The 22,820-nt window shown below is 54.0% G+C and overlaps 3 protein-coding genes across 5 annotated transcripts; 1 reads left to right on the top strand and 2 right to left on the bottom strand.

Annotated features, from left to right (window-relative positions):
• Positions 1 to 122: 122 nt before the first annotated feature.
• PLK1 (polo like kinase 1) lies at positions 123 to 5,454 on the bottom strand. The gene is made up of 10 exons (XM_040575177.1): positions 5,068 to 5,454; positions 4,812 to 4,980; positions 4,558 to 4,702; positions 3,970 to 4,063; positions 3,221 to 3,440; positions 2,752 to 2,910; positions 2,455 to 2,532; positions 1,795 to 1,949; positions 1,148 to 1,330; positions 123 to 869 (listed from the first exon to the last, which is right to left on the bottom strand). Exons 1-10 carry the CDS (start codon positions 5,452 to 5,454, stop codon positions 663 to 665), a joined length of 1,797 nt encoding a protein of 598 aa, XP_040431111.1. The 3' UTR covers positions 123 to 662.
• Positions 5,455 to 7,315: 1,861 nt separating this feature from the next.
• Positions 7,316 to 13,561, bottom strand: DCTN5 (dynactin subunit 5). Of its 2 annotated transcripts, none has more exons than XM_040575174.1 (7): positions 13,327 to 13,556; positions 13,027 to 13,095; positions 12,807 to 12,925; positions 12,252 to 12,363; positions 11,492 to 11,594; positions 11,029 to 11,120; positions 7,316 to 7,565 (listed from the first exon to the last, which is right to left on the bottom strand). In XM_040575174.1, exons 1-7 carry the CDS (start codon positions 13,372 to 13,374, stop codon positions 7,545 to 7,547), a joined length of 564 nt encoding a protein of 187 aa, XP_040431108.1. In that variant the 5' UTR covers positions 13,375 to 13,556; the 3' UTR covers positions 7,316 to 7,544. The 2 variants fall into 2 exon arrangements, with proteins under 2 accessions (XP_040431108.1, XP_040431109.1); XM_040575175.1 differs by lacking the exon at positions 7,316 to 7,565 and adding an exon at positions 9,029 to 9,684 and having other exon boundaries at positions 13,327 to 13,561.
• PALB2 (partner and localizer of BRCA2) lies at positions 13,453 to 22,814 on the top strand. 2 transcript variants are annotated; one of them, XM_040575172.1, is made up of 11 exons: positions 13,453 to 13,561; positions 14,517 to 14,576; positions 14,685 to 14,787; positions 15,100 to 17,013; positions 17,733 to 18,541; positions 19,145 to 19,228; positions 20,422 to 20,583; positions 21,080 to 21,165; positions 21,445 to 21,606; positions 21,756 to 21,872; positions 22,247 to 22,814. In XM_040575172.1, the coding sequence occupies exons 1-11, from the start codon at positions 13,472 to 13,474 to the stop codon at positions 22,344 to 22,346; spliced, it is 3,687 nt and encodes a 1,228-aa protein (XP_040431106.1). In that variant the 5' UTR covers positions 13,453 to 13,471; the 3' UTR covers positions 22,347 to 22,814. The 2 variants fall into 2 exon arrangements, with proteins under 2 accessions (XP_040431106.1, XP_040431107.1); XM_040575173.1 differs by lacking the exons at positions 14,517 to 14,576; positions 14,685 to 14,787 and having other exon boundaries at positions 13,454 to 13,561.
• The last annotated feature ends 6 nt before the right edge of the window (positions 22,815 to 22,820 follow it).

The following is a 22,820-nucleotide window of genomic DNA, read 5'->3' as shown; positions in this document are numbered from 1 at the left end:
CACAGCACAAGCTCCTGAAGATGACAGGTCTTGGTCAGGGGATGCAGGGGGGAAAGCTGGGGGCAACATGCTGCTACTTCTCTTACAAGGAGCCAAAGGGAGTCAAGACAAGCCAGACACTATACAGCAAACAATCTTTAATCAAGTTATGCAATATACAAAAGTTTACCTTTCATGTAGATCAAGTTCAGTATTAAAAGGCTGACTGCTCAGTCCCAACTGGGGCACATTAAATATCTTACTTATGCTGCTACAAAATGGAACGAGCCCAGAGCATCAGGCAGACGTACAAATAAACTTACATGATAGTTCTGGGGAGAACCCCACACTTTGTCTCATTAGAAGGCCCAAGAACCTCCAACAAGAGGGTTGTTTTGAGTCAAGCTTTTGGAAATTATGAAAAAAGACTATATATGTAATTAAAAAAAATAGACTTTGTATGGGGAGGGAGGAGCAAGAAGCCCCTTTGTGCACCGCTCACAGTGAACACAGGACCATTCCTCACAGCATCAGGGGCTCCCTTGGGGGCAGCTAGGCCATACCCAGGAGCGGGAGCCCAGCTATGTGATGGCAGGTTACAGTACAAGCAGGGATGCTAACAGACTTCCCTGTCCACAGCTGGGCCAGTTCGGCACAGATGTTGATTCCATCAAGACCAAGACCTAAGCAGAGGGTTTCACACGGGCTGAGCCAGACTTTGAACTGAGGAGTTTCTCCACCATGGTGCGAGCATAGCGTAGTCGGCTGGCCAGCTCCTTGCAGCATCCATGCTCCTCAATGAGGCTCAGCTTGTACGTGCGGAAGTCCCGTTTCTCATCTATATATGTGACAGCAGCCATGAGAGGGCACAAGATGACTTTGGTGTGGTCCTGTAGGGAGAGAACACAGCGTCAATCCTGAGCACACTGCTCCCTGGTGAAACTTCTACTAGAGCAAACAGCCACATGGCAAGTTACGAGTCACCGGATGGTTTAGATACCAGCAAGCAGAGCGCGGAGCTTTCCAGTGCTACATTCACTGGGCAAAGCTTCATCTCAGGTTATAGCCCCCTGCTGGGATCGCTGTCTCACCACATAGTGCTGTGTGTAGCAGCGCTGTTTGATCAGCTAGAGCTACAGTCCTGGCAGAGTCAAAGCAACATCCTCACCTGGAAGAAGTTGATCTGCACGGTGCCGTTGCTGAGGTGCAGGATGATGGCACTACGAGTCCGGAACCATGTGCAGAGGTAGGGTAAACGTGCCAGCTCGTCTCCTTCCCGAGGTGTGATGTTAGCACCTGCCTTCAGCAAGTGCTCGCTCATGTAGTTCCGGAAGTATTTCAATAGTGTTATCTGCAGATAGAAGAGACTATGAAAGACAGGCTGAGGATGACCCTTGCTATCTGTGGAGGGCAAGGGCTGCTATCACAGACCCAGAGACTCCTTATGTCTTTCAGAGTTTGAGCGGTCACTGCACAAGTTTATGCAAATTTTCAGACAACAAAGTTAACTCTGGTGATACTTGAGACTCACTTTGCTGAGCACTTCAGTCCACATAAGTCTTGTGAGTGCTCATTTCTGTGAAGCTGCTCATAAATGAGCCTCAGTTAGTAACTAGAAATAAACAGCGCAGGCAGCCAGTGTTTCTCTTTCAGGCCACATTTTACCAGCCAAGAGGAAGCCTGCAGAACGCAAGCACCTCCAAGTCATAGATGTTTCTCTGCAGAGCCCACCCGGCAGCGAAGCCCAATATGGCTGGCAGAAGTCTCACCAGGAGCAGCCACCCACCAGCGAGGGCTCCTGTCCCCAGGACTGACCTTCTTGTTCAAGGCAGAGGGATACGATCTCACAGTGAAATAGGACTCAGTGCTGTTTTGCTCGATGTACTGCAAGCTGTCCCCATCGTTGTACATGATGAGACGAGTGGAGTCATTGAAGAGAACCCCAACACTGTTGTCACACAGCTGATAACCTAGTTCAAAAGGGAGCCTGTTAGACCATCACATGCATGGGACCCCCGGTTATATGAAATACAGAGGGAGAGGATTGTGTTATCTAGGGCTTCCCCGACAGGTACCCCATCGAGCCTAAAGATCCTCCTCTTTACAAAGGTCTAGGAGGCACTTTTCCTCCTCTGGACTTGTCATCCTCCCTTGTTGCATCATCTGCTGCAGAAGCAACTTTAACTCCCACACTGAGTACACGTGCTCCCTGCAGAGCGAGTCCAGCCACCCTGGATGCATGGGGTCATGCAACACGTGGCTGTTTGCCACTCTTAAAGCAGCCAGGGTGGATGTTCAGTGACAGCTACTCTGGATTCACTGAGTGTTTGGTAACGTTCCTGGTAGTGGTCTTGAACCCCACCCCACTAGAATAACTTGATTAAAGAACCAGACCTATACCATGCCCAAATCAGAGCATCCTCCAGCTGCTTCAGAAATTAGAAAAGGCTGAAGTACTGCCACCATATTATTTACCTAGACCATATTTATCTGAGTAGTCCACCCATTTGCTAACCCAGAAGATGGGAATGCAGGCTGGGTCTTCAGCTTCTTCTGCAAAGAGGAAAGGAGTTTGTTAGAAGACATTTCAAAGCATCCTGTGCACCACAACAAGCAAGCAAGGCCGAGAGGAAGGTGAGTAGCTTCTACATTGCTTCTCAGCCTTCCAGGTAGAAGTTGAGGTCAGCTGGTATCCTCACTTCAGACAACAGCATAAGAATGACAGAAGTTATCCAAGAAGGCCAGTGCCTGTGGGATTGTCCCCAGACTCACCTTGTCTGACTGCCACTCTCTCGGAGGGTTTGGCTGAGTTGACTGCAGTCAGCTGCTGTAACATGTCAGCTAAATGACAGCCAACAGTGTCTCCTAGCTCCCGCAGCCCAGCTACATCTTCCTTTTCAGGCAAGTTCTCTACTGCAGGGCTGTCTGGTCCTGGGCCAAAAAAGAAGATGGCGGAGGCGTGACCAGGAAGTAGGTTTCTAAAAGCACCAGATTTACATCCTACCCTAGCTGTAAGAAACCCCTCATATACCACATAGCTGAAGCTAGTGCAAGCACTTCATCCCTACTTTGGTTCTGGGTAAAGAGCAAGGACTCTCAGTCACAAAATGCTCCAGTTTCCGTAAGAACTGGGAGAATAGCGGGAGGCAGCACCACGTTCCCCACCGATGGGTCTGGATGCTGCTGGAGGCCAGGCAGGTTCTCATCCAGTGCTGCATCCATAGTCCTCGCTTGCACTTACCTTTGTTGAGTGCAGTCAGCGGCTTTCGCCCGTTCAGTTCAAGCCCGCTGGGAGCGATTGAAAACCTCGGCGCAATGGTGAGACAGCTGGTGGGCAAGCGGCTGGGGATGTAGCCCGAGGTGAAGAACTCGTCATTCAGCAACTCGTCGATAGTTGGGCGCGTGGCAGGGTCCGACCTTAGCATCTTCTGAATGAGGTTAGCAGCTACAGGGTTGATGTGCTAAGAGGAGAGAGCCAGAGTTCACAGACAAGGGTCAGGGGACAAGCATATGCTAGCAGCAAAGGCGCTGGGTGTACAACACAGGCAAAGCTCTGCTCAGAGCAGAGCTCCCGTACTGCTCAGGCAAGCAGGATGCAAGCCTGGGGAAACAGTTACACAGGTATGGAGAGTGGTTTTCCGTCAGCATTCAAAGCTAAAATTCAACTGTCTTTAGCAAAACCAAACTGACAGCAGCAGGATGAGATGGGACTTGGCCCAGGCCTCATCTGTGGCTGGACTTGAGCAAATCCATCTAACGCCGCATGCCAAGCGCCCAGCTCAGATTTTCTTCTGAATCGAGAAGGTGCTGCTGGCCCCTCAGGAAGGGGCCGGCCCTACAGATTCATTCCACCGCCACCTGAGACAACCCCCTCCTAGCACACTGCAATAAGAGCTGCTTCGCCATTAGGCGAGAGCCCGCTGAAGTGCCAGAAACAGGATGCAAGAATGGCTGCCAGGTGAACGGACCCACCCGTGGGAAGCATCGTACCTTGGGAATAGTATACTCATTCTTCTTGATTCGGATGTACGTTTCTTTCAGACAGGAGGTTTCAAAAGGCGGTTTCCCCACCAGCAGAGTATACCTGTGTGTTTGCAGGCAAAGACACGCATCAGTTTTACATAAGCCAGCAAAGAGACAAGACTCGTGTGCAGAAGGAACCCCACCATAAGTACATCCTGCAATTTTCTGGGCAGAGGGAACACGCTTGGCATTGTAAGCACAACAGAGCTGGCAGTTATACGTACTGTCCCTGGTTCCTGCCTGCCGTGAAAAGGGAAGCTGGGATCTGGAGAAAGCCCCAGTTAGAAGTGAGGACTTCTGGGGAAAGGCCTCAAGACAGCCGTGCTGCGTAGCACACGAGTCTACAGACACGCACACATACCTGTGTGCGCAGAGCGCCTGGGAGGTCAGGTGCAGGCTGGCAGCAGTGCTCAGCCACGGCAGGCGCTCTGGCAACAACAAATCCAAAGCTCCAGCGCACACCAAGACCTCGCGGGGCCAATGAGACCTAGATCGCAGGGACTGCCCAGCCTCACGCCCAGCAGGCGCCACAGCCAGACAGAGACGCTTACTCACATGATGCAGCCAATGGACCAGACGTCCACCTCGAAGCTGTGCCCCTTCTTGCCCAGCACCTCCGGGGCGATGTAGTTGGGAGTCCCACACAGGGTCTTCTTGCGCTCGCCGTCGTACTCCACCTTGGTGGCCAGGCCAAAGTCACCTCGGGGAGAGAGGGGGAGGGAGACGGGAGCGTGAGCACGGAGCGCGCGGCTGGCTGGTCCTCGCCGCGGGACGGCGGCAGGGGCGCGGCGGGGCGTCGTGGCACCTACCGATCTTCACCTCCATGTCGTCGCTGAGGAAGAGGTTGCCCAGCTTGAGGTCTCGGTGGATGACGCGGTGGCTGTGCAGGTACTGGCAGCCCAGGATGGTCTGGCGCAGGTAGTAGCGCACCTCGGGCTCGCTCAGCGCCTTCCGCCGCTTGTGCAGCTCCAGCAGCGACTGCGGGACACGGTCAGCACCGGGTGCGCCACCCCCAGCCCCCCGGGGCCCCCCGGCCCCGCAGCCGGCCCCGGCCCCGGCCCTCACCCTGCGGCGGCAGAGCTCCAGCACGACGTAGACGAAGTCGGCGTCCTCGAAGAAGCTCTGGAAGCCGACGACGTGGCGGTGCGCCAGGCTGCGGTGGATGGCGATCTCCATGGACATCTTCTCCTTCTGGTGCGGCTTCACCAGCAGCGACTTGGGCACCACCTTGCCCGCGAACACCTCGCGGCTCTCGGCCTCGGCCAGCTCGTAGCACCGCGCGAAGCCGCCCTTGCCCAGGAAGCGGCCCCGCACGTAGCTGCGCCGCGTCCGCGGGTCCACCAGCACCTTGGGCACCTCCTTGCCGCCCGCCGCCGCCGCGCCGCCTCCCCCCCCCCGCGCCGCCTCCGCCGGCACCGCCGCCCGGGACGGCCGCCCGCCCGCCGCGCTCATGGCGCGGGCCTGGGGGCTGCAGCGGGACGGGGCCGGGAGCGGGGCCGCGGGGCCGGGAGGAGCGGAGCGGAGCCGGGGGGAGCGGGGCCGGGAGCGGCGCGGTGCGGGCGGCGCCGGTGGGGATCGGGCGGCGCCGGTGCGGTGCCGGTGCAGGCAGTGCCGGTGACGGTGCCGCTGTCGGTGCGGTGCCGGTGCGGTGCCGGTGCAGGCGGTGCGGTGCCGCTGTCGGTGCGGTGCCGGTGTCGGCGCGGTGCCGGCGGCGCGCGGCGGATTCAAACCCCGCCGCCGAGCGTTACGGGCCGCGGGCGCTGCCCATTGGCCGCGAGGATTTAAAATCCACGCCGCGCCCCGCGGGGCACCATGGGAGCGCCCCGCCCCCGCCTTAAAGGGGCGCGGCCGGGGCCGGCACCGCCCCCCCTCAGCCCCCCCCGAGGACGAGGAGCGGGCGGCGGTGCGGGGCCCCGGCCCCGGCCCTTCCCCGTCCCCGTCCCCGTCCCGGGGCTCGCGCGCGGCTCCCGGCCGCGTTCCCCCCCCGCGCCCGGCCCGAAGCGCTCCACGCGGGAGTACCGCGGCGCCCCGCAGGGCCCTGCCCCGCGCCCCCCCCGCGCCAGGCGGCTCCGCGCCGCCACCTCCCCGCGGGCTCCGGCGGCGCCGCCCGGCGAGGGCACGGCTCGGGCCCGCTTACGGAGCGCGTCGCCGCGTCCGCCGCCGAACCCGGACGATTTGGGACGGGCTTCGACGGCTCCGGCTCTGTAGGACCCCACCCGTTCCCGGCGTCACCTTCGGCCTCCCCCTGCCGCCCCGGGTGACGCTTCGCCGCTCGAGCCTGAGCGCGGCGGCCCCGCCGGGCGTCGGGAGGGGCGCCGCGGGGAGAACGGCCGCGGCAGGTCACCCGCGCCAGGGCCCGCAGGGCTCGCTCTCGTAGCCTCGTGTCACTTGTTGAGTAAACTTCACGCTCCCAGCCCCTAACCTGACCTTGCTGCCTGCTGCCGCAGAAGAAAACGGCGACGGAAAATAACCGAGAACAGCGCAAGACCCAGCTGTGGCAGCCCCGGCCGCGGGCTCGCTTTCCCCCCCCAGGCACGCACGGTCCCACCCGACTGAAAGTGGAAAGAGGACCGTTCTCTCCTACGGCTTCCCCTCCCCGTTAACGAAAGCTTTCTTTTACCCCAGCAAGGAAAGAACAGACGCCTGGCCAGCACGCCCTGTGCTTCCGCAGTTTGCCAGGACCTCGGGGACTGCAGATGTGCCAACAGCCAAAGGCTAGCTGCGCGCTCCAGCCAGCCACCTTCCCAGGGGAGCTCAGAGTCCAGCCCTTGCCTGCGAGTGCAGAGCACCAGGTGCCCTAGAGACCAAACAAGGAGCCCTGCGATCACTAGGGCAGGCAGCCAACACTTAAACTGTTATTTCTCTGATGGCATCGGACCACCTCAGGAAATTCTGCTCCACGCACAGCAGACGTAGGCTCCGCTGAACCAGTTCGTCGCCTTCGCGGCCTTCCCACAGAGCCCTCCAACAGTCAGCAGCTCCTCTCCACAACTTGTACTTAGCAGCCGCAGTTCTGAAACAAAGCGTTAGCACCTACCCTACAACCCCCAGCAGCTGACAGTGGACACCAAGTGGAAGAGAGGAGCATCGTGAAGCCCCAGCTGAATGCTCCTGAGGATTCGCAACGCCCTGCGTGAGAGTGACCGGTATGGCCCGCCACCCTCGGTCAGAGCAAACTGGAATAGAGCATATGGGACCAGGGAAGCACGGGACGTAGTGTTTGAAGCGACCACTTCTAAAAGATTCCTGAAAGAAGGAATTTCCCTCCCCGAGAGTGCTTCCCCCACACCTACAGCTACGCAGCAAAGCCCGCTGTGAGAAGTCACGCTTTATTGCACTGCGCTGCACGTTGACGTCAGGCAACTATTCGCCAGGGGCCGCAGCAGCATGCTGCCGCCTCATCGCGCTCCATCTTTCCAGAGAGCTGGCAGCGGCGCAGAGGTGAGCCCGGGTCAGAGGGATGCTTCAGAGGACAGGAAAGAGTAGCCAAATCTACGGAATGTTAACGCTGCTGGGCGTTTGGGATCTTCGGTGGCGACTTTTTAGACCCTGGCAGAGGCCACCTTGATAGAGACAACAAAACAGGTTTTAATTAAGGCAGGAAGGCTGGCAACCCGCTGGATGGCAGCGCAGGCTGAGAAATGCGTCACGGTCTGTGTACCTACGTACCCCTCAGTGCACTGCAGCCGTGCTGCTCGAGCGGGCGTGGAAACGCATCATTCTGAGACTTTTCCACCAGCAATCCCAACTCCACTCTCAGACTCGCCTCCCTTAATTTGGCAGCCGCCGCCTCCTGCCCCCTCCCAGTCCAGCAGCGCAGCTTCGCACTGCCCCTCGGTGGTCTTTAACCAAGCAATCCCGGCGAAGAGGGCCGTGGTGTTGAAATCCCGCAGCGACACACGGTAACACAGCACACACGGTAACACGGGCCCTCCCTGACCAGGTACACTGCTGCTTCCCACGCTTCGAGAGACGGTTGACGGCCACTTAACGGGGCCAAGCAGTGCCCACAAGTGGCAGCATAAACACCTACATGTCCGACCCGCAGAAAATCTTGTGGGAATGCCAAAACCCGTCAGGCCTTGTGACCGAGTAGGCCTCCTATAGCCCCTCACAGCAAAGGGCTTTTGCAAGGGCCGGTAAGATTCTGGGCAGGAGGAACTGAATATTTTTCGAAGTTGCAGTCAGTGAGGAAGCTGCCTATAGTACACACGTAGTACAAGAACACTTGCAACTGGATATTTTTTCCACCCACAAAAAGTGGCAAGCCTGGGCCTTTCACACGGACATAACCCCGGCCTAGAAGATCACAGAAAGAGCACAGCTGCCGTCTGCGCTTGTCTGCGCTCCCGCTTCAGGGGAGGCTTGAGGAGCACAGCTGTCACGGAACAGGTAGCTCCAGCCAGTACGGGACTAGGTGACACAACTGTCCTGCTGGAGCTGGGCTTCCAGCAAACGTTTTACCTCTCTTGAAGCCAGGCAGGTGACCTAACTGATCTGTTGCGTCGGAGATTTCAGCCCAGTTCTCGCAGCTTCAACAAAAAAACCCCTTTGTCTTCTTGTCCCAGCCGTGCTTCCTGCCACAAGCTAGCTCCAGCTCCCGCTTTTCTTGCAGGGGTCACGCCCTCTGGAACGGCCAGATTCCAAGAGCAGGCCGTTTCCAAATGCCTGAAGCAGCGCTACGGGAGCTGCCTCTGTACCAAATAGGTGCGTCTGAAGTTCCAGTGCTGCAGGGAGGACCGCGCAGTCACCATGGTGGCTTTGGCACTCGCACTTCAGCATGAAGACGAGAAGCAAAGTCGTGCTGTAGCAGAGGCATTACGAACCGGCAACGCTGGAATGATTTGCCGGTGAAAGTCATCAGCTCGGACACAGAAGCGGAAGCTGTTTCACGCCGCACTTCACTTCTTCAACGCACGGACACTGTGCTGTCGTAGTCAGACCAAGAGACTGGCGCATGTGCGCAGGCACAACAGGAACCTCACTGGTCTCAAGTTTGGTTTGAAAAGTCACAACCTTGAGTTACTTGAACAACTTAAGAGGCTTTAATTTCTGTACAGTAAAAATACAAACAAACCAGACAGTGGTTTTACATTTGATTAACAGCAGTCACTACACACTTGAGCACTTGTACAGCTGTTTGCTATTTGAGGGGTATCAGTACTTTGCACTATATACAGCAGCTGAAGGCTCCAGGGCTGCTGATCTCCCAGCTGTATGCTTACTGCGTTATCAAATGCATTCTGGCCCCCTGCTGCTACACTGCAACATGCAGGAGCCCCAGTTTTAGGAGTTACAGAGGGCTGACGTTAAGATTTAACACGGACAGAGTAGGCAAATTCACTTTTGGCCAATTGTTTGGTACCGAGTCAGGTACCCACAAGCGTCAGCTGTCTCCGACTTGCATACAGCCGTTCCCAGGAAGAATTATTCCTGCTGTATTGCTTGTCCAAAATGAAATGTTCACTTTCCACGACGTCTGAATTTCTACCTTCAGTTTTGTAACGCAAAGAAGCACCAAAGAGCTTTCTGCAAATATATACACTGGATAACAAATGGGGACAATTGCAGCATTCTCTCACCCACCTCCAGTGTCTGCTTTTAACTCCCCACTTTCTGCTGCACTGAGTTCTGGGAGTGGCACGGTACTTCTCTTTCCAAAGCCTTTTGGCTCTCTAAGGTCTGCAATGTTCAGGAGAAAGAACGTGCATCAGCAAAGAGAATCCTAACCCTGCATGATGGGCAAGAGCACCGCACCGGTGTCTAAGAGCTAAGAAGCGTCCTGTCAGGCTGCTGTGGTTTAACCCCAACAGGCAGCCAAGCACCACGCAGCAGCTCGCTCACTCCCCCTCAGCGGGACGAGAGGGAGAATCAGAAAGGGAAAAGTGAGAAAACTCACTGGTTGAGGTAAAACAGGAGCTGCACGCACAAGCAAAGCGAGATAAGGAATTCATTCACCCTGCCACCAGCAGGCAGGTATTTAGCGGCTTCGAAGAAAGCAACGTCTGACAGCGACGTGGGAAGACAGATGCCGTACCTCCAGATGTCCCCTTCGCCCTTTCTTGCCCCCAGCTTTTATTGCCGAGCTTGCTGTCGTTACGGGATACCCCTGTGGCCAGGCTGGGTCAGCTGTCCTGGCTGTGTCCCCTCCCAGCTTCTTGTGCAACCCCAGCTGCTCGATGGCAGCGCGGGACGAGAAAGAGGAGGCCTTGAGCGAACACAAGCACTGCTCAGCGACAGCTAGAACAGCAGCGTGTTATCAACGCTGTTTTTCATCACGAGCACAAAACACAGCAACAAACAAACTACTGCGAACAACATTAGCTCTGTCACAGCCAATACCAGGACACGGGCAAGGCGTCTAAAGATAGTTTCAGTGTCAACCCGAAGTTCTAAAGCCAATCACAGGACGCTGAAAGATATCCTGTCCCCACAGGAGAGAGTCTCGGTCACAGGGAGAAAAGGAAGACGCTATCCACCTCGAAACACAGGCCTGTACATCAGCAAATGTTTTTCCGAAGGAAAGCATTGCCTCTAATGAACCGTGGTGAATATCTGCCTATGACAAGTCCATCAGCCACACAGCACCGCTGGTCTAGAACGGAGGCTGCTTCTAGCAGAGGCAAACCCACTTGGCTTTGGGTCAGGATCGGAACAGACACGAAAGACAGGCTTTGGCTGCAGAGTATGTTCTGTCGGCTCGGCCTCGTTCCCCAGCTGAAACGTGGAGGTGCTGCCCCGAAGGGAACAGAACCAGCTCTCCTAACCCCAGAACATTTAATGACACAACTCAGACAACATGGAATGAATTACATTCAAATGAGCATACAAAGGGTACACAACAAGACACAGCAGCTTCCCCAGGGCACCGCGTGGCCAGACCCTTAGTGTTGAGGAACGCTCGCAGGAGGGGTCAGGAACAGCAGAGGGCCACGCCCTGGACTCTCGGAACAAACTCCTCTCCCTGCCCCCAAATACTCCTACGCGCCTTTCCTGCTCTGAAACGCGGTGCATAGGCTACTAGACCTGGGTGAGCGGCAAGAACTTCTGGTAATAGCTCTTTGTAACGTCAATCATGAGTTCCTGGGTACACTCCGGGAGTTCACCAGAGAAGAGTCCTGGAAGAAGAACAAGAGTGTGACCATCGGTGTTCTTGCACGAGAAAGCAGAAATGAGCTTACGTTCGACGTTCAGAGCAGCTACTTTGGTTGAACTGCAAGGAAATACCGCGGGAGCAGCTACGGGCTCTTCTCTCGCGCAGAACGACACGGCAGGATCGCTCTGAGTGAACACACACCACCTACCGAACACACAGCACAGCAGCGAGGTTCACAAGTCAAACCGTGACTTTTCAGTTCACCGAGCGTCCTACGCCTTCCTTGCTAGGTACAAAATGCCAGTAGGAGTCTCTGCCGTAGCAATCTTGTTTTAAGGTAAGAATATCCATCTTATCCACGTTTACGTACAAGTAAGATTAGAGGGAGCATACCTGGGCAGCCCGAGAAGACTGTGAAAGGCGGGACCACTGTTTCGGGAGGCAGCACTGTGTTGTCTAAGATCTTGCAGCAGTCTTTCAAAACGCATCTACGACCCTAAAACACCAGTTAGACAGAACTCGTACTTAAAATACGAGATGCTTTTGCCTAGTCCTTATAAGTTACCTAAGCTTCAACAGGTTTAACTCTTCAAAATACATTCTGCATACAGGATCACGCAAATAGATCTCTACCCTGAATGTTCTTCCCAACAGTACTTGAGGGACTGCATCAACCCATTTTTTCCTGAGGAAGAGAGTCCTTTGGCTCTTGACTAACACACACACTTGCAACTGCACGTTAATTTGTCAGTTTGCACCCAGAACCCAGGTCATGCAGTAACATAGCAAGGCTTTCTGCAGCTCAGCAGAGACCTTGATTATTTCACATTGTTCGCACAGCAACACAATTACGCCCGTGCTCTGTGAAAAGGCCGCCTCCCCTGGACAGGCCCATGAGCCGTGGGGACAACGGCTGTTCAGGAGGTGCCTAAATTAGGGACGATGCTGTTGGGACCGGTTTTCCAAACAGTGCTCAGCTGTATCTGCCGTCCTCAGAACAGCGAAATCAAGAGCACCGCTTTCTGCGAAGGATGGAACAGCACGCAGTAAGCACGCTCGCTCCTGGCGGCTGGTACGCATACCTCTCCTCTGCCGCTACAAAGCCTGAACAATACGCGAGAGACTCAAGGAAAGACTGAGAAAGAGCACTCACAATGACACAGTTCTTGCCTATGTGGACGTAGGAGCCAATCTGGGCCGCGTTGACAACACAGTCCTCTTCTATGAACACATGATCACCAATGTGGAGAGGGAAAAAAGCGACCCTGTGACAGAAGAGTCATTTATTCAGGCGGCACAACGTACGGACTGTTAGGCCCAAAGTTGCACTGCAGTCTCCTGTGTCCAGCTGGAAAACCAGAGGCAGACTCGATGCTACGGAAGACTGAACAGTAACCGGTCTTTTCTCAGATATTTCTAAAAGGGGGCCCGGATAAACAACAGGAAGGCACCACAAACAAGCGAAGAACGAGTGAAACGTGTTCTTTGCTTCGCTATTTAACTACATCACAGCCGTTTCACATCACAGTCTGAACGGACCATTAGCCCTCAAGGCAAAGCTGCAAATTTGAGAAGGCAGGTGTAGAGGGACTTAACCATAAAATCGTTACAAGGGAAACCCATCCCTCTGAACGGGGCTGGAATTAGCCAAACTGGACCGTTCTAAGCGTGCAGATTTCAGCTTCCGCAAAGGACGGAGCGCTCTTACCCTTTGCTAAACTTCTTGAAGGGTGGCCTGATGACGCTGCGGCTTTTCACCACGCAGTGCCGCCCCACCCGCACGTTCGCCAGGTCGCCGCGGATGATGCAGTCGTTCATGACAATCGTCTGGAGGAGGGAGGGGAGCGGTCAGTGAGCTGCTGCCCCTGCACCGTTACCGGACACCGTGCCCAGCGCCGCGCTGGAGCCGGGCCCGGCGCCGCCCGTACCTTGCCGTTGAGGACGATGTTCTGGCTGCCGCACAGCACCGACTGCCGGCTCACCTTGTTGCCCGATGCCTGCGGGGACGAGGGGAGAGGGGTGAGGGGGATGGGGATGAGGAGAGGGATGATGAGGAGGAGGGGGATGGGGATGAGGAGGGGGAGGAGGAGGGGGAGGGGGAGGAGGAGGAGGAGGAGGAGGAGGAGGGGGAGGAGGAGGAGGAGGGGGGGGGGGATGAGGGGGAGGGGGATGAAGTTGAGGGGGATGAAGACGGGGATGAAGGGGATGCCGCCCCCGCCGCCCCGCACCGTCTCGATGTACTCGGACTTGTTGTAGAGCATCTCGCCCAGCTCCATGGCCGCGCCGCTTCCGCCCGGCCACCGCCCGGCCACCGCCCGCTTCCGGCGCGTCACTTCCCGCCGCCGGCCGCCGCTTCCGCCGCGGGCGCCACCAATGGCGGCGCCGTTGCCATGGGCACGGGAGGAGGCGGCGATGGCCGAGGCGGCGGCGGGAGCGGCGCTGAGCGGAGCCGAGAGGGAGAAGGTGGGGGCGGGGCGGGACGGGGCCGGGGCCGGGGCCGGGATCGGGACGGGGATGGGGACGGGGATGGGAATGGGGATGGGACCGGGACCGAGACTGGGACGGGGATGGGACCGGGACCAGAATCTGGACCGGGACCGGGACTGGGATGGGACCGGGATCGAGATCGGGACCGGGATCGGGACGGGGATGGGGTTGGGGACCGGGACCGGGACCGGGACGGGGATGGGACCGGGATGGGAATGGGGATGGGGGCGGGGACGGGGACGGAGTGGGAATGGGGATGGGACCGGGATCGGGACTGGGACTGGGACGGGGATGGGACCGGGACTGGGATGGGACCAGGACCAGGATCTGGACCGGGACCGGGACTGGGATGGGACCGGGATCGGGATCGGGACCGGGATCGGGACGGGGACGGGGACGGGGACGGGAGTGGGATCGGGATCGGGATCGGGACCGGGATCGGGACGGGGATGGGGTTGGGGACCGGGACCGGGACGGGGACGGGGATGGGACCGGGATCGGGACCGGGACCGGGACGGGGATGGGGACGGGGACGGGGTGGGGACGGGGATGGGACCGGGACCGGGACCGGGACCGGGACCGGGACGGGGACGGGGACGGGGATGGGACCGGGATCGGGACCGGGACTGGGATGGGACCGGGACCAGAATCTGGACCGGGACCGGGACTGGGATGGGACCGGGATCGAGATCGGGACGGGGACGGGGTTGGGGACGGGGACGGGGACGGGGACGGGGACGGGGATGGGGACGGGGATGGGACCGGGATCGGGACCGGGACCGGGACCGGGACGGGACCGGGATCAGGACCGGGATGGGACCGAGACCGGGACCGGGCCCGGGGCCCGGGCCATGCCCAGGCGGCTCGGCTCGGCTCGGCCCGTCCCGGCTCGCGCCCCCCAGCCCCGACCCGCCGGTCTCGTGTCCCGCAGCTGCGGGAGAAGCTGGCGCTGCTGCGGCGGGAGTACAGCGAGACCGTCAGCCGGCTGCGGGTGAGCGGGGCGGGCGGCGGCGCGGCCGGCAGCGGGGCCGGGCCCGGCAGGGCCCGCGGGGGGTGCCCGGAGGCCGGTCCGAGCCCCGCTCCCCCCGTGTGTCCCCAGCGGGCGCGGCGAGCCGAGCGGGCCCGGAGCCACGCCGGGAGGAGGGCGGCGGAGGACGGAGCGCGGCGGCCCAAGGAGCCGGGGGGGCGGCGCAGCCCCGCAGGTAGGACCGGGAGGTGCCCCGCGGCCCCCAGAGCCGCCCCAGCTCGGGCTCGCCTCGTCCTGACACGTCCGCTGCCCGCGGTGCTCGGCGGGCGGCCCCTCTGGCGGCCCTAAGCTGTAAGGGGAGGAGGTCGTTCCCTCCGCAGTAACTCCCCTCCTCTCCCCTCCTCGCCAGTCCGCTGGTGCTCGCCGGTCGTGACTGTAAGGTCCCGGTCTCTCACTTCTCCGAGGTCGTCCAGCTTTATTGTGCGATGTTTTCCAGGGGTGTGACCTTGCTGGGAGTGCTTTACACATGTGAGATTTTTTCCAACAGGTTCCAGAGATAGCGAGTCTGCTAGTGCTGACAAACACGAAACCTGTCCCTTACCGACTGAAACCTGCTCGGCTCCTGGCACAGAGAGGAAGACTTCTGTCACACCTAAACACGCTCCTGAATTTGTCAGTAATGAAGTTAGTTTGCAGGACAGCTCACAGGCAGAAAGCATACAGGCTCGCCAGGAAAATGCATGCTGTGGAGTCTCGAGGCCTGCAACTGCGGAGAAAAAAACCCAAACCTTGAGAAGCATGATGAAGCTGAGGAGGAGGAGGACAAAGGCTCTGGTATCAGAGAAAAGGGAATCGGTGCATGGTGTGCATCGAATCAAGGCTGATGAAACGGTGAAAAATCAAACTGGCAGGGCAGAGCAACTTCGGTCACCAGTCTTCAGGCAGCGCAGTTTCTCAAGCACTGAGGCGAATGCCCAAAGCGAGTCCAGACCAGGAACCGTGGGGAAGCAAGGAAACAGTTTAACTCCTCCAGATGCTGAATTGGGAGTTCTACAAGACGTGCTTGAAGACAGTCTCCCTCTGGGGGTGCCTGAGCTATTGCCCTGTGTCCCGGGGGACAGCAGTGATGTCTGGCAGCCTGAGCCCCCAGGTGCTGTGGCCACATCCGATAACCGTGAACCTGCACAGCTGTGTTCAGAGAATGGTGAATCTGTGTTACTTGATGCCGGTGCTGATGGTGGAAAAGAATCTTTCAGGGTAGTAAAACAAACGGACAGTGAGAGCATACGCGAAGATCAGGGAGAATTACGCAGGCTCTTGGGTTTAACGTCAGAAAATGAAGTATTGCCCCCTGGCAGAAATAACAAGATAATTAAGGAGAGCAAAAGCCATGACGGAAATGAGAATGACACTGGTGGTTTAAATGCCTTTCCTTCAGATCTTGCTCTGGGCAATGCTGAGAAACTGTTGGAGAATCAACAGCTTGAAATTCAGTCTAGACTTTCTCATCTAGAAAATGTAACAGCTCCTGAAAGTGCACTGAGTTCCTGCACGATGGTTGAGGGGCTTCTCTTTCCGGTTGAATACTATGTCAGGACAACTCGACGCATGTCTAATTGCCAGAGGAAAGTGGACCTTGATGCTGTAATTCTTAGCCAGCTGGGCAGGAGCAAGAAAGGTCAGCGAAGTAAATGCAAGCAGAAAGATGCCAATTCAAATCAGCCCTCCCAAGAAACGGTTGAAAATGATTTGGAGTCAGCAGTTGTGCCTTTCCCTTTTCTTTGTACGGAAAATGATCCAGTGAATTCAAGTAGTCCTCAGAAAACTCTTCTTACATCCAGTGGAAGCAGCAATTCACCGGGGTCAATTTCTCAAAGCAGCATCACAAGCACAAAGCGAGATCAGAGGCGATCGCAGAGGAAACAAAAGGGAAGAAGAAAGCCTGCCTGCAAACCTCTTGTGAATCAAACGTCACAGGAACCTGTAGAAAGTTTGCATCTCATAACACCAAGGGAAAGCAGTAGTCCGCTATCAAATGAGTATCCGAGTGAGAAGGAAAACTGTGAAGCTAATCTTGAAAAGTCATCTTTGGAAGAGAGACGGTTGTCTGTTGCTGCAGCTCTTGGGTCTGGAGCAACTGCTGTGATACAGCCAACAAGTGCTGATCCTCCTGGTGGAAGCCAAGTACTTGGCAAATGCCGTAAGACTCTTTTAGAACAGGTTCAAAATCCCCTGCAGAAAAGTGACTCTCCAAACCCAAGGAACGAAACTTTTGTCAGCCACACAGGTGGTCTGGAACGCAAGCTAAGTGTGTGTCAGTCTGATAAATCTCCGGTGGAACATGTTAAGAGTCAGCACGTGCAAGCAGCCTGCGGGGCTGAACAGCTTCCAGCAATTAACGTCCCTCCGCGCCGCTCCCTGCGTTCCTCTGCAAGACAGAGAGACAGTCAAGCCTCCAAAGGTATTTCATCAAATACAAGCACTCCCTAAAACTAGAGCCCAAGAGCAAGGCAAGGAAACGGATGAGTGAGTTCACGCATTGCTGTTTGCACCCACTTAATTTTATTCAAGAAAGTCTGATATGGGTTAATTATTTTTTTTCTTTACAAGTTGTTTTTAAAATTTAGATCATTGTGGTGCCCGTGTTCCTTGCACAATTCCAGAAATTTCTGCCTCAGCACAGTGACAGAGAATGAACGGCTGTGCATGGATAAGGAGTAGGGCTGGGAACTTCGTAAGCTGCCTTTCCTTTTGGAGTGGATGTTGTGCCCACTCTACCTGATTTTCCAGTAAATGGATGTAAATCTCTGTTTGTCCAACTGAGTCTGCATATTAGTGATTATTTTTTTTAGCGCTGACAAGTGTGAAACAAAGATTAGTATACCTGAAAGTCCAGGAATATTGTAGAAAGAGAAAATGTTGGGAGAAAACCCAAACAAACTGGTCGGGCACTCAGTCAGTTTTGACTGTCTTTGGCAGTGATATTTTAGCTGCAGGCTTGATGCAGAGCAGTTGTGGAATAGTGTGTTTCCAGGAAAGTGCCACTTCCACGTGTTAAGATGGGTATGGTTCTTTTTTTTTTGGAAAACAGATGACACTCTAGATGAGAAATTCTGAAACAGCTAGTTGCTGTTCATGTTCTGATGTGACGTTCTCTCTTGAATTCTTGTGTTTGTCTAGATGAGAGCAAAGGAGGACCTGGCCATCAAATGGATTCAGAGGGTACTGCTTCTCTTGGTCTTCCTGCTACAGACGCCGGTACTTCCAGCTCTCTCTTTTCCTTCCGCAGTCACCAGTGGCTGGTCCCCAAACTGGGTATCAAAGAATTTCATCTACCTGATGAGGAATTTGGACTATTAAAACTTGAGAAATGTGAATCTTCCCCTGTGAATGACTTGGAGGCTTTTGTTCCTAGTGTGTTTGGGCATGGTCTGGCTTCAGAGGACGTGCAAGCTGCAGAAATGAAGGCAGAAGAAAAAGGGCTCAAAAGGAATCTGATTTCACTGCTCAAAAGTGGGTCGCCCAAGTCATCTCGCTTGGAAAGCCCGGCTTCCAAGATGGAACTTTCCACACATGAATTGCTATTTACTCCCGTGGGGACTATCTCAACTGGTGCTCCCGTTCAGCCCGAGTCTCACATTTCCTCATCTGTTTTCCCTGTCTTGGGTGCAACCCCAGCTGTTCTACCATCCGTATGCAGTGAGCTCTTCCCCAGTACATGTTCTGTACCTCCTTTGCAAGTCAGCCTGCGTTCCTCTCAAGAAGCACCTGCCCAGGTCGTGGATGATAGGGAATGCAAAGACTCTGCCATTCCACTGCACTTGGACAGCTGTGGTGCAGGATCTGCTAGACAAGAGGAAGGACAAGGTACAACATTTCGTTTAGAAGCTGAAAGACATCCTAATAATAGATCAGAGGAGGCTGTGGCCTTGGAGAAGCGTCAGCAATCACAGAGCAAACAGCAGAGATCCTGCAGATCTCCTGAACAGGTAACAAGCTGGCCTCTTTGCCAAGGGTACTAAGCCTTAGTTTTGTGGGTGAGTCCCCTCTTCCACAGTCTCACCTTTCCGAGGAAAGGCCTCTTTGCATGCCAGCCCTGCCGGTCTTTTAGCTGAGTTTTTAAGTGTTTAGTTTTCATCTGTTGCCTAAAGGTCTTTTAACCTCAAGAGCAAACTCTTTAAAATCCTACTTAATAAAACTGGAGATGTGGGTGGCAGTGCTCACATTCGGAACGTGTGTATGAACAAAAGGTTTCTGGCACCCGTGTAATGCTGGTCTACCTTAACGAATAGTTTCAGCTAGGATTGTCTCCTATGTCCAACATGTGGAAGGAGTGCTGAAAAAATGACTTGTCTCTGACAGTGAGAATGGGTCTGAGAGATGCAAAGTGGTGTTAAAAACAGTTTCCAGGTGAAAACGGCATAACCTGTCTGGGATCTCTTATTTTTCAAAGGCATGCAAGTACAAAAAGGTGTTCCTATCACAGCTCTCTGCTGCATGCAAAGTGAATTTACATTTCTGCCTCATTCTTGCAAGTGCCGAATGTAATTTTTGAAGTTGAATTTATCTTAATTTTTTACTTGTTTGTGCAGAAAAAAAATGAAGCAGAACAGTCAACTCCAGTACTGTTTGATGGCCTGACAGAAGAGAACTTGCAGTTTGTTTCAAAGCTAAAGGTAGGATAACATTTGACAATTGTTTACTGAGTCAGTAGCATCTCTTTAATACGAAGTTTAACAAAAATGCAATAAAAATGCATGATGGCTAGTTGGAAGAAAAAAAAAAAAACAAAAAACCAGATTGCTGCCTAATTTAATCAGTTCTGTCTTCACTTGTGGTAAAGCATGCTGAAAGGCTAGGTTCCCGTATATGTCCATTTGACTGGGGAAGGATTTCATTGATTGTTTCTGAATAACAAATCTCTAAACACATGCAAGTACCTTAACAAACAGAACTGCTGCATTTTTCTTCAGCCCCAGGTAAAATGATCTTAGTCCTTGCATCCCTAGTGTGCCTGTCCCGTGGCCTCTTGTCACCATTTCAGGGACTAAGTAACCCAGTAAGGAGCAAATTTTGCAGGGCAGGGGGACTACAGCATTGCCAAATTCGTGTGTCGATGTTCACAGCCTTCTGGAACAGAGCCTTGCTTGTATGTGCTGTGACCGAGGCAAATCTTGCCCAGGACTGTTTGCACAGCTGAGCCGTCTCGTCCTGTGTTGGGGCCCTTTCACTGTCCTCTTACCTTGCAGGGGGTAGAGCAGGGTTAGCAGGCAAGGAAGCAACATCTGTGGCAAAGCCAAGAGAATTCCAAATGAGCTCGCAGGGGGCTGGGTCACCTCTAGCTTTTCCAAGCTAAACTACAAAGTTTTGCTCAAGAAGAAACCCTGTGGGTTCAGCCAACAATAATATGGCTGAAATTGAAAACTTTCTTACGGGGCAGAAGAGAATGCCCTCGCTTTGTTCAGATTTAAACAGTCTGTACAACCGCAAGTCCTGTCTTCTGCGTGTGAAGTAAGGGAAGCAAGCGCAGGACTACAGGTAGGCGGTACTCGGGCTTTGTTGTGGCTGTGCCGTGGTGCCTCCAGCCCTGTTCCAGCTCTGAGCTCAGTGGGGACCCTTTTGGTTTCGGTGACAAGGGATTTTTGTGAAGTGAGCTAATTTATTCACTGCTCAGAGGGTGCAACCCACCAGGTTTGTTTTCCTTGGTGCCTTACTGGCACTTTAGTCAAAAACAAACATCTTGAGAATTAAGTATTAGCCTCAAATTCTCGTCACGCTGAGTCACCACAAGCAAACTTTTCAATCCGGACCTTCATGTCATACAACCATATCCATCAGAAGAAAACCAGCACTGTTTTATTTTGGACAGGATTCTTCAAGTTCTTGTGCTGTGGACGTGAGCACCGTGTGGTGGGAAGCAGCGGGCTGCAGAGAGCTGTGTGTGGTGACTGCTTGTGAGAATTCAGTTTCCTTGTGGAAACCTCTGGCACCCGACCACTGGGGAAAGGTCTATACTTGGCAGCTTGGAGAGGTATGAACACAACCTTAATTTCTAGAACTTAGAACAACTTCCTTGCACCGGTGTGTTAATTCCCAAGATACAGGGAGCTTGCAGGCTCGGATACAAGGTTTGTTCTTTAGGTGGCGTAAATATTTCATTGCGTCAGGCAAGAGAGGGCAGTGATTTATGCTGCTGATGCAGAAGGCCAGTGGTTTGTATGGTTGCATGTTACCTGCTGGAATTTGATAACTTCGTGTACTGAACGGTGGCTGCACTGCAGCCTCTCTCTTGTGCTCTTATCTTTAGGCTCCCTGCAGACATCTTTTGATTCATATCAATAGGGATTATTTGCTTAGGTAAACGTTCAGCGAAAGTTCAGCTGTTCATCTAAGTGTGCTTCTTCAGAGGGGTCTGAAAATTCGTTCTGCCCCATGTAATTTTACGTGGAACACTCTAGAAAATGGGAGTGAAGTCAAAGGAAGAGGAACATTGTGGGTGACGCTGTATTCTTGGTTTGCTATTCTAGGTTCCTGTAATACAGATCATTCCTCTGCTGGACACCTGTAATCTCATCTGTATAGCACTGGGAAATCTGGAGATTGGAGAAATAAGGTGCCGTATTTATTTCTTACTAGTGCTTTGCACCCTGAATAGCTGCAGCTTAACTCTCCTCTTGTGTGGTGGTTGAAATTGTCTCTTACTAATGAGTCACATTCTCAGTTGCTTTAACAGTTGGAAAATATGGGAGGGATTTCTAAAAATCAACTGAAAAGATTTGCTTATTCACCCTAGAGGTGCTAGACTGTTTAAGCATATGCTTATTTTTATATGCTGTGGTATGTTTGAATTTTGCTTCCTTCTGTCATTTTGCATATTTTTCTCCTAATTTAGGCTCTTGCTCTATTCTTCTGAGAATGACTCATTCAAGCAATCACTAGTAAAAACTGGGAATATAAAAGCTGTTCTTGGGCTGAAGGATAGGAGGCTGGTCAGCAGCAGCAGAAGCATGCAAGAGCAGGAAGTGGAAGTAGTATCGTTTTCAGAGACAGGAAGGTGAGTCTTCTGGTTTGGTCTGGTCTCGGTGTGGCAGTTGGAAGAAAAGATGTAGAAAAGTGTTGGTTCCTCTTCTTTCTGGTGGTGTGCTGAATGTAGAACCTACTGTTTTGGCCGCCTGTTCTCACTTACTTGCATCTGCTGTTCAGGAGCAAGCACGGACAGACTTTGATGCCCCCTGAAGAAACCGTTTTAGCTTTTGCTGAAGTAGAAGGAGTGAAAGATGCCTTGGTCGGCACCACTGCAGTGAACAGCATTGTTGTTTGGTCAGTATTTCGTATGCAATTAAACGATTTAGCTTGCGGGTGTAAGTGGTGGCTCTGACAGCTGCAGACGTTACCAAGTGGCATTGGTTGGCTGTTGATTTACCGGTGAAATGATAATTGTCAAAGGGCCTACTGTGGCACTTTAACTGGTGTGCAGTTAGGTAGGTAGTGAATGAACTATGCTGCTACAATTCCACTTGCTTTTATGTCCGATTCATTATATCCCTCCCTGCGGCCTCTTGTTGTGTTTTAGTTTGGTTTCTGTGAAGCCGAAACTGTCCGTCTTGCATAGTGCGTAGGCTTACAGCTATGGTTACAAAATACCAGATTGAGGATGGACATGCAGTCAGAATTTGTCTTTCCACCAACTGCAGGAATTTGAAAACAGGCCAGCTCCTGAAGAAGATGCATGTCGGTTATTCCTACCCAGCTTCGATCTGCCATCGAGCGTATTCTGACTCTGTACGTATGTGAAATAAGGCACGCAGTTCTGCATGGACTGCACTGACTAACGGTGGTGGCGACTTGAAGGAGTGGGTTTCTAGGGTGGATTGAAATATCATCTCAATTGAGATTCACTGAAGATATTTCAGAGGAAAACAGTTTAACTGCTAGCCACACTGGCTACCTCAAATTCTTGGCTTTCTGCAGTATACTGACTGATAAAGCGAGCGTGATGCATCAAAGCGCATTCCGAGGCATAGGCCAGGTCATCTTGTATGTGGGTAGCAGGCGTACTGTTGCCCATACGCTTGGTAAGCCTCTTCCATTTCACGGGTAGCTGCCAGCGTGGTGATGGCATGTTGCCGTCGTCAGAAAATCTGTTTGAACTGGCTATCATTAACATACATCCCCGAGGAACATAAACTGATCAAAGCCAAGTTTCACACACGTGATTCTTTGTCACTTGCTTCCACCTGTGTTGTGATTCTAGGTAGATTTTGTGAT

This window comes from Cygnus olor, chromosome 15, assembly GCF_009769625.2.
Source record: "Cygnus olor isolate bCygOlo1 chromosome 15, bCygOlo1.pri.v2, whole genome shotgun sequence".
NCBI classification, from domain to species: Eukaryota; Metazoa; Chordata; class Aves; order Anseriformes; family Anatidae; genus Cygnus; species Cygnus olor.
Note: the sequence above shows the minus strand (reverse complement) of the source record. Positions and strands in the feature narration are given on the sequence as shown.

Bases quoted from the DNA above. Each gene is read 5' to 3' on its own strand.
- DCTN5 (XM_040575175.1), bottom strand. From the start codon at position 13,374: ATGGAGCTGGGCGAGATGCTCTACAACAAGTCCGAGTACATCGAGACG. The intron at 11,595-12,251 runs GTGAGTGCTCTT...CTGGTGTTTTAG, and splicing joins TAGGCAAGAACTGTGTCATT to GGTCGTAGATGCGTTTTGAA. The intron at 9,685-11,028 runs GTCTAGTAGCCT...TGAACATTGCAG, and splicing joins AGTTCTTGCCGCTCACCCAG to ACCTTAGAGAGCCAAAAGGC.
- PALB2 (XM_040575172.1), top strand. From the start codon at position 13,472: ATGGCGGCGCCGTTGCCATGGGCACGGGAGGAGGCGGCGATGGCCGAG. The intron at 14,577-14,684 runs GTGAGCGGGGCG...GTGTGTCCCCAG, and splicing joins AGACCGTCAGCCGGCTGCGG to CGGGCGCGGCGAGCCGAGCG. The intron at 21,166-21,444 runs GTGCCGTATTTA...CTCCTAATTTAG, and splicing joins CTGGAGATTGGAGAAATAAG to GCTCTTGCTCTATTCTTCTG.
- PLK1 (XM_040575177.1), bottom strand. From the start codon at position 5,454: ATGAGCGCGGCGGGCGGGCGGCCGTCCCGGGCGGCGGTGCCGGCGGAG. The intron at 1,950-2,454 runs GTAAATAATATG...CTTTTGAACTAG, and splicing joins CTCAGATAAATATGGTCTAG to GTTATCAGCTGTGTGACAAC. The intron at 1,331-1,794 runs GTCAGTCCTGGG...TTCTATCTGCAG, and splicing joins CCTCTGCCTTGAACAAGAAG to ATAACACTATTGAAATACTT.